We start from the raw sequence: 8,979 nt of genomic DNA on the forward strand, positions 1-8,979 counted from the left end.
TCGCTACCAGGTCATTTTATTCGCTTAGACGTCGCTACAGCCCTCAGATGCCCATTCGTCATAAGGACGACGGCTGTGGAAGCCGAATCTTTCTTGGCGGTCCTTAGAAGTCAACAGCAATGGCTGAGACTGTGGAAACTGCCTTAAACCTTGTCCCTCAAACTCAGATCGTGGTATTCATCCAGGAGTCAGTTCCTCAAGGTTATTTCATCCGCTTAGAGATCGCTACAGCCCTCAGATGCCATTCGCCATGAGGACGACGGCTGTGGAAGCTGAATCGTTTTGGGCGGTCCTTAGAAGTCAACAGCAATGGCTGAGACTGTGGAAACTGCCTTAAACCTTGTCCCTCAAACTCAGATCGTGGTATTCATCCAGGAGTCAGTTCCTCAAGGTTATTTCATCCGCTTAGAGATCCCTCAAAAGCCCCGAACGCAACAAGCCCCGAACGTACTATATACGGATGGATCTTGATATTTGGCCTTAATGGCCGTTTTGTCCCTAGAAATGGTGCTTGTCCACAGGAAAATTCATCCAATCATCGGTGATTTGACTTGAGGGACAAGGTTTAAGGCAGTTTCCACAGTCTCAGCCATTGCTGTTGACTTCTAAGGACCGCCCAAAACGATTCAGCTTCCACAGCCATCGTCCTGATGGCGAATGGCATCTGAGGGCTGTAGCGATCTCTAAGCGGATGAAATAACCTTGAGGAACTGACTCCTGGATGAATACCACGATCTGACTTTTGTTTCCTTCTGCCGGTGTTGTTTCCTTCTGCCAGTGTTTCGAGCCGATAACAGCTTGTGTCAAAGCGGAGGAATAATGTGGGGACTCGAGCTGCTCTTTTCGAAGAGCTTGTGACTTGTCCCCTAGAATTCAGACATAAAGTGGTACACAATGGTTACTGGCGTGACAAAAAAGCAGAACGTGACGAGTCAGTTGCTCTGTCTTGGTTCTCCCTTTTGGACAGGAGTGATCTCGAACACTATGCTATCATGCTCCTTATCTCGCGCATTGTACTCTTCGACGAGATCCCTTGACATGTAGCCGTAGACGTAGCTTTCATTCGTCTCTCCCTTGTCGCTCTCCAAGAGCACAACGGTGTCCTTGGAAGTCGGGTCGAATAACAGAACTGTTTGATCTGTCTTAGCTTCCACTGTCTGCTCAGGGTCAAAGAGCAGTTGGGTGTCTACGTTCACCCTGTCAGACACTGGCTTAAGGTCCTGTCGTTCCGTTTCCTCGCCGAAAAGACCCGGCACCATCACTGACTGTACCGCGCCAGGGGTATAACTGTCGGTGTCTGACACGCTGACGAGTCTATCCTGGGTTCTCGCCAACCGGATGAAGTGACGAGACGCTGTTCGGCGGCGTCGCTTCCCTTTGTGGGAACGGATGCCGGATCTTGGTGTTATGGGTGCTGATTCCAACGTGGTGGGGACAGGGGGAGGACTCGGCGCAACAGTAACCGCCTCGGGACTGGCGCTTCTCACAGGCAGAGCCATAGGCTGTAGCATGAAACTAAGCTGATGGAAGCCGGTTTCAACCTTTTTCCATCCCTCGTTTTCCGCTTGTCTGCCTGGAATTCGGCTGCTTAGTAGCCGGTGAAGACAGTCCACAACGTACTCGCACGGAATTCGGCCTTCTTGGTTCGTTACGCGGAGTACTGACTTCGGTGACCTCTCCAAAAGAACGTGCATCGTGTCACGCGCCCGCTCCAACCGCCGTAAAATAATTTTGGGTTCCAGATCTCGGCGAGGCCGAAGCAACTCAGAAAAAGCCGCTCCTCCCAATGGATGTGAGGGCTCAAGTCCGGTGCGCGTCACTAGGGGAGTCACGTCGACCAGCCCGTCGCACATCACGTGGTACACGCTGCCGCCCGCCAAGGTCAGAGCGCCAGGATCAGCCCCATGGAACAACAGTAGACTCACTGGGAGCGCATTGAGATGGAAGGCAGCCAGGTGGAGCGGGGTCCGGCCACGACAGTCGCGGAGGTCTAGCCCGCTGCTGTGTGCCAAGAGTTCCCGAACCGCCTCAGGTTGCCCGCCCTGCACTGCCAGGTGCAGCGGCAGCTCGTTGTTCGCGTTCAGCTCGCTCGCGGGAGCGTTGTAATGCAGTAGAAGCTTCAGCATCTCTGTCTTGCCGCTGAGAGCTGCTAAGTGCACTGGAGTGTTGTGCCCTATCGAAGGGTGCGTTTTGCGACTGAGCAGACTGTTCATGGCTCGAGTCGTGGGGAGGTCGGCTTCGCCGCCAGCGTCTGGAGCGGGTCTCCGTTGTTCTCCTTCGAGGTACGGGAGGCCCCCTCGTGCTGCGAGGTTGGCCTCTCGACGGCGCTGCCTTCTGGCCCTTCTCCTCGCGACACGACGACGACTCTCGGCTGGGACCTCATCAGCGCCTCTCGGCCTTTGGAAGTTGTAGAGTTTCACGCTGTCAACGCCCCTCGTTCTTTTCTTTAAACCATCAATCATCCTGTCTTCACCTTCCTCATACTCATAGTCACCCTCCTCGTACTCATAGTCACCCTCCTCGTACTCATAGTCACCCTCCTCGTACTCATAATCGTCCTCGTCGTACTCATAGTCACCCTCCTCGTACTCATAATCGTCCTCGTCGTACTCATAATCGTTCTCGTCCTCCATGTCTTCCACGGGCGCCGCGTGCACCGCAGGCTCGCGACCGAACCGTGGGCGAGCGCCCAGCTGACGCCGTTCAAACACACTCTTGATTGGGACGTTGGCCCTTTTCCCTCGCTTCTGCGGATCTATCAATACTGTGCTGCCGCCGAATGTCACAGTAGCCTTCGTTGTTGACTTTTTTTGTGAGAGTCGTCTGAGCTGCGCGCCAGTCGGCTCTACCTGCCGAGTGCTGCCCGAAGAGGACTCCGTCTCTATCCGCACCCAACGACGCTCCGGCATATGAAGTGACTCGTGGCGGCGCTGCTGCATCTCGGAAACCTCATTCCGATACTGGATGTAAGACACGTCCACATTGTCGGCCGGCGCGGTAGGATCCTTGGGATCCAGGCCACTGGGAAGGGTTACTCCGATGAGCAGACTTGGACGACGCAAATTGCGATCCTCCTCGGAAGAGACCTCCTTCTCCAGCCAGGCCTCATTGGCTCGGGCGAGCAGACGTGTCTCCGGTGGCTTATCACTTCCGCATGAGGTGTCAAACTGCGCGACGCAGGCTAAAATCCGAGACAGGGCACGGATTTGTCGTTCGTAGATTCCTGTGTATCGGGACAGCAGTTTATTGGACCAACGACCTGGAAGTGGTTCCGGAGTTTCATCGTGTGTTAACAAGTCATCGACTTGTGGTAAGAAATGCAACAAAGTCGGACGTTGGGCATGCTTGACACATCGCATGCCAAGCGAGCAGTGAGCACAGTCCCCCAGATCCTCTAGTGGGAGTTGCACAAGCAAGTGTACCACCGATAGACCAGTCTCAGTGGTGGCCAGGATACTCAAAGGGTGCATTCGTCGAAGGATCTCGGCGGTAAGTCGTACGTGACCATGAGAAGCGGCCGCCATAAGTAGCGTCATCCCGGTCCCCAGGTGCTTCAACTCGTGGTACGCCTCTTGCGGCAGTCCTTCAGTCAGAATGTTGAACTCGCGAAGCTTGCCACCCACGGCGCAAAGATACAATGGACGATATATGTCATACTTCAACCACTGCTTCACGGCGTCAGGAGGCAGACTTGGGTCCTCATAAACTCTCCGAAGGGCGGATAGAGCCAGTTCTCGAGATTGTTGCGCCGCAGACAAACGTGTAGGAGGCGTACATGCCCCCACGTGGACCGCCACTCGGCGGAGCACTCGCATCGCCTGCATCCAACTGGGGCATCCGGGACCTTGAGACACTCGGAACTCCCACGAAGCGGTAATGGCTAGTGTCAGCGCCTGCTGCTTCGCGTCTTTAGCTACGAGGTAGTCACGAGAAGCCGATAGCGCCTTGCATTCCAGTGTTACCTGGGCCAACAACAGATGGAGCCCTGCCGACGTGGCTGTGAACGGCGGCAGGCACCGACCAGCCACCACGGTAGCTTTTCGGAGACAAGTGAGTGCACGCAAGGGGTCACGCTGAGGTTCGCGTAGATGCAGACCCGCGAGGTGGAGATGGATCCGGAAAAGCAGGTGGTGGTTTGGGTGATAGTAGTGAGACGCTTGATCCAAGAAGGCCTTCCACACTTTCCGCAATTCCATCGTTCTCTGAGACTCTCGGAGGTCTAAGCCATCTTGGTAGGCCTTTTCAATCAGCCGTTGCCGTCGAGTGAACTCCACCGCTGCAGTACGGTTTCGTATGACGCCGCATACATTGCAGAACCACGCCGGCTCCTCCGACTCCTCCGGCTCCTTGTCAGCCATGACCAACAAAGCTCGCGTGGCCGCTGGCAGGCTGGGACAAGCCCACCCACGCACACAACGAACGCAGCTCAGTCCGTTGAGGAAAAGCTGATCATCAGTCGCCGTAATACACCGGTCACATTTGCAAAAGAGAACTCGCGCGCTGGCCCGGCCATGCTTGCGTGACACTAGCGGCTGCATCACTCGGCGGTTGTAGTCGATGCTGATGGGGTCCCCTCGGAATAGAACACGTGCCGCCCTCAATGCGAGTACCGGTCCGAATGAAATATGCGCTGTAGGCCGGCAGCTGTGGTGGTACTCGGCTACTAGGGGGGAGTAGAAGAGTCCGTACGCAGTGTGACCTGCCTGACCGCTGTCCAGATCGACGGTCACCGCGTTCTGGTGGACTGCCACCAGGACTCGTAGGAGTTCGGCTGATGACATGAACGCGAGGTTCTCGGGGCCCAGCATCTGCTCGAAGAGCTCGCCCAGCCGTTTCAGATCTTCAAACAGCTCCGGCATGCGTGCTCGAACAAGCTCCGTCATATGAACCAGCTTCAGCGTCTCTTGGAACTCCAGCGACACCGCTGACTGAAGCAGTTTCTGATGTCTGAACCGGAACAGCACTCGCAGGATCAGAAGCAGCATCTCGGGGTCCAGATGAACCTCATGGGAAATCGAGTAGAGGCCGTTGGCGACGATTCCGCACTCAACGTCGTGAACATGTGCGTTTTCTAGCATACATGCCTGAGAGCAATAGTGGAAGGGGCAACTATCAGGATTGACAGCGCAGCTAACGTGTTGGACGTCTGCTGTAGGCTGTAAACAATGAAAGCACATGGTTTCAGGCATGTGCATAGGGTCCATGGCACACGCAACCGGCGTGATGGAGGCGAGAAGGTCTCCTGGCTCCGTCTGTTCGCACACAACCATTAGGAAGGGCGGCGATGGCTCCATGGTAGTCACTATATGGGGCTCGTCATCGAGCCTTCGGTGTTTCTCGTCGTAGAGCGGCTGCAAGCGGGGCTGGTCCGTAAGATGGTCCATGGGCTGATAGAGGTCTCTCGGCATCGGATTCAGGGCGAGGATTCTCCAGTACAGATGCGTTGGCGGAATAATACAACGACTCTCCAGATCTGCAATACGTTTAACCGCTGGAGGCCAATGGGGTTCCAGCTTCAGCAAGCTGTAGCAATGGTCCATCGCGTCGATGAGCTCGCCGTCGGCCTCGTCGACGTAGGATAGCAATAGGAGGCCTGATAGGCAATTCTTGTTGCTCGCAAGGTAATGCTCGACAACAGCCCGGCAGTCGCTCACGCGCTTCATCTGGAGACTGTGATTTGCATGCCTGAGACTCACAGAAGCATAGCAGTGTTCCAGATATGTTCTGTGCCAGGCTTTTGACTGGGAGGCACTTGTCCGTATCCTGGAGGTACACTGGGTTCTGTAAGGCTGTTGGAAACAAGCGAGTTGAGCATGACCGGCACAAAGCGAAGATTTAATCACAGATGCAATGTACCGTGCTGCCAGTTCTACGCACAGGACACAGTTCAGTGATGGCGCCCAGAAAAGGCGGAATTGATGGAAGCACCAAAAAAGCGTCAGTCCATTCACAAGCTCAAGAAGAAGAACGCCTCGCGACGCGAGAAACGACCACCAAAGGCTGCTGATGTCCAGAAAGACAAAATGCTCCGCAAACGAGAATTCATCGCGAGGAAGATCGAAAAAGCTGACGCCATTCGGAAGGATCGCCGGAAAATCAAGAACCAACAGCGGCGGGTACTCGCCCGTCAGGACGTTGCAGAAGCCTTTGCAGCGCCGACGTCCGCTCCTAGTCTAGCACCTCCGCCAGCGTCGTCCTTGGACAGTCTCATTGCCATGTGTCCAGCCCTTCAGAGCCTGGGGACGTGTGATGGTAGGGCGTCTAGAGCGGACGCCATCACAGGCATGGAGTTTTTGCACCGGGCAGGCAGAGAGGATCTCATGGATAAGCTTTTTCTCCGCTCGCACGCCGACGAAGGTTTATGCTTCAAAATGATCAATCTGGCTCGGTTTGACGTTAACCGCGCAGAACGCTACCTTCGCCTTGCGCTAGAACGCTCCTGGACGCACCAGAGGGAGTGCGAGCTGGTGGTGGGTCCGCGACACATGAACGCCTTCTTGAGAACGTGCCTCCGAACAGGGGACCTGAGGACAGCAGCGCAGGTTGCGGCTGACGTCATTGGTGGCTGGTGCAACGTCGTCAATACCGTTGTGTGTTGCGGCAAGCAGCAGATATTCGGGTCTAACGTCCAGGCTCTCCCAGTGGACGGGTTCTCCGTGCTGTACCTGTGCACGCTGTTCAGCTTGGCGCAGTTGCCGCAGTCTGCTGTGGCCGTGCTAGCAGCGTTCGAAGCCATGCAAAAGGCAGTAGTGGGTCGCCTGGGCAAACGTCATTCTTTCGTCTTGAAGGTACAGCCGGAGACATACTTATACGTGGCGCAAGCTCAACTGATGGCGTATGCATTTGCTGGAGTGGAATGCATGGACGAGATCGTCGAGAATCTCACCACTGCGAGGCACATTCTGGAAAACTCGTCCAGCCGGCTTGAGAACCGCAGCACGCGGAGCAACTCGCAGAAGATGTTCGATGGGCTGGTTAAGCGCCAGAACTATTTGTGGCTGGAGTACTTGGAGTCAAAAGCGCAGAGCGAGACGAGAGTTAACCGGGCACTCCCTTTTCTGGATCCGCGATTCATCTATCTACAGCCAGGATTCGAGGATGCTGATGACATCGCTGAGGCTCAGGTGGCTGCTGGCAGCTTCTGGATGCGGGAGCAGGAGTTGGACTTGGCGGACGCAGGCATGGGTAACTCCGCAGACACCCCACAGATTATGGAGTTGAGGAACGCCCTCGGAGGCATTTACTTGCCCCCTCGTACCGTGTCATCGAGTCCGAATCCATTCTCTCAGGTGTTCATGGATGGCTACGTTGACTTCGACTACCTGACAAGTCGAGGAACAGTGAGCTATGCACAGGTTCGCTTGGAGATCTGCTCCGGCAAGGGAGATTGGCTCCTCAGTCAAGCGAAGGCGGATCCTAGCACATTTTGGATCGGCTGCGACATCCACCACACCCGCTGGCAGGAGTCCAGACAGAAGGCCCTCCTTGAGAATGTCCCCAACGTTGCCTTCTTCGGCGGGAGCGTGCATGATTGGCTGCCCCTTATGGCCGACGACTGCTTGGACGCAGTGTTTTGCAACTATCCGGAACCTGATGGGGAGCGGCAATTCTTCACCCCACAACTGTTCGGAGAGATTCACAGAGTGCTGAAGGTTTCCCGACCACTAATTATGGTGTCCGACTCCTCCGATGTCATTCGTCAAGTGGCCTTCCGTCTTGGGGATCAGCCAGGGCTTTTCGACGACTCAGGCGCTGCGTTTAGTATGGGATTTCCGTCCTTAGGTGACTGGACTGCAGGTTCATTCTTTGACTCGATGTGGACAGAAGGTCGCAGAACCCAAAGATTCCATATAGAAAAAATTTGTCTACCTTCGTCGTAGTTTGTTGACATTGAATGACATTTACCTCCGCAATTTATCCACGTCCAGTCCTCCCATGAAGTCGCGGGCGTCTGGAACGTTGCCATTCACACTCGCTTGGGAGAAGTCGAAGCCCGGATGCTCTCTGTGGAACCTTTCCAACAGCAGGCGTTGCCTGTCGGCACTGGCGTCGACCGTCTCATGACTTTTCAGTAGGGCTGCCCAAGTGGCTCCAGGTCGTGCCTTGGTGGCATGAATTTGCAGCTCCCGTCCAGTAAGCGTCCAGTACGTCTCGTCTTTGCACACCAACGCCCACCATTTATCCTCCAAGAAAGGTGCCGCCCCTTTTAGACCAAGACGAACGGAAGAAGAAGTGATGGCCACGTCGAGGTTCGCCTTGGAAATGTTGCACGGCATTAGCGTGTAGAACGTGACGTCCTCCAAGGTCTGGGACCACTCGTAGAGTTCTCGACCCTCGAAAGTGACTTTGTGCCTTGCTTCCTCCATTAAGTCTCAATTTCAATATCCCTGCATAGGACACAGTCTACCAGTTTCAATAGAACTATTACACAATAATCAAAGGTCATAATTGCTTTGTGATAATTGGTTGTGAAATTGACACCGATTATAAATTGGCCTTTTCATGCTTCGCCGGTTATCAATATTTCTAATTCGATAGGAAGCCACGACCATTCGCAAACTAGTACAATGCGCCCATAAGTGATCGGAGAACAAATTCATATTAATTTCAGCAGTGCCAAATGAGGGATTGCCATCTTTCAGTCATGTGTTGGGTCAAGAGATGCACATTCCCCTTCCAACCAACCTGCATACCCTTTTAAAATTCAATTAATTAATTATCGGCTGCGGATGCGAGCAGAAGAAAGCTCCGCAAGCGACGACCATAATAATAGGGATGACGCTTTCGCACGCCTCAAGCAGGACTCTTACAAGGTCCTCACGAGGATAGAGGTCAAAAACCTAATGAGCCGCGACAAGATCCAGTGGCACATTGGCCGCCTCCTGTCGGCGCAGAGCTTAGCCGATTTGGAGCCATACCCAACTGTGTTCGGCTTACATTCTTCCTCTGACCACGAGCCCCCAGAAAGCAGAATGCGCA

At 54.6% G+C, this 8,979-nt stretch overlaps 3 protein-coding genes across 4 annotated transcripts; 1 reads left to right on the plus strand and 2 right to left on the minus strand.

The window, feature by feature from the left end:
- Window positions 1-932: 932 nt before the first annotated feature.
- On the minus strand, window positions 933-5,704 carry KVP17_002437 (uncharacterized protein; the record flags this gene model as incomplete). 2 transcript variants are annotated; one of them, XM_068518695.1, is made up of 2 exons in its annotated part: window positions 933-5,670; window positions 5,697-5,704. In XM_068518695.1, the coding sequence occupies 2 exons, from the start codon at window positions 5,702-5,704 to the stop codon at window positions 933-935; spliced, it is 4,746 nt and encodes a 1,581-aa protein (XP_068372168.1). The 2 variants fall into 2 exon arrangements, with proteins under 2 accessions (XP_068372168.1, XP_068372167.1); XM_068518694.1 differs by lacking the exon at window positions 5,697-5,704 and having other exon boundaries at window positions 933-5,663.
- Window positions 5,705-5,918: 214 nt separating this feature from the next.
- On the plus strand, window positions 5,919-7,880 carry KVP17_002438 (uncharacterized protein; the record flags this gene model as incomplete). Its single annotated transcript, XM_068518696.1, has 1 exon — window positions 5,919-7,880. One exon carries the CDS (start codon window positions 5,919-5,921, stop codon window positions 7,878-7,880), a length of 1,962 nt encoding a protein of 653 aa, XP_068372169.1.
- A 21-nt stretch (window positions 7,881-7,901) lies between these two features.
- Window positions 7,902-8,366, minus strand: KVP17_002439 (uncharacterized protein; the record flags this gene model as incomplete). The annotated part of the gene is made up of 1 exon (XM_068518698.1): window positions 7,902-8,366. One exon carries the CDS (start codon window positions 8,364-8,366, stop codon window positions 7,902-7,904), a length of 465 nt encoding a protein of 154 aa, XP_068372170.1.
- Window positions 8,367-8,979: the final 613 nt, after the last annotated feature.

Source organism: the organism of the source record quoted next (assembly GCF_019968985.1).
Source record: "MAG: Porospora cf. gigantea B chromosome Unknown PgB_NODE_718_length_11979_cov_183.373_3001-11979, whole genome shotgun sequence".
Taxonomy (NCBI): Eukaryota; Apicomplexa; class Conoidasida; order Eugregarinorida; family Porosporidae; genus Porospora; species Porospora cf. gigantea B.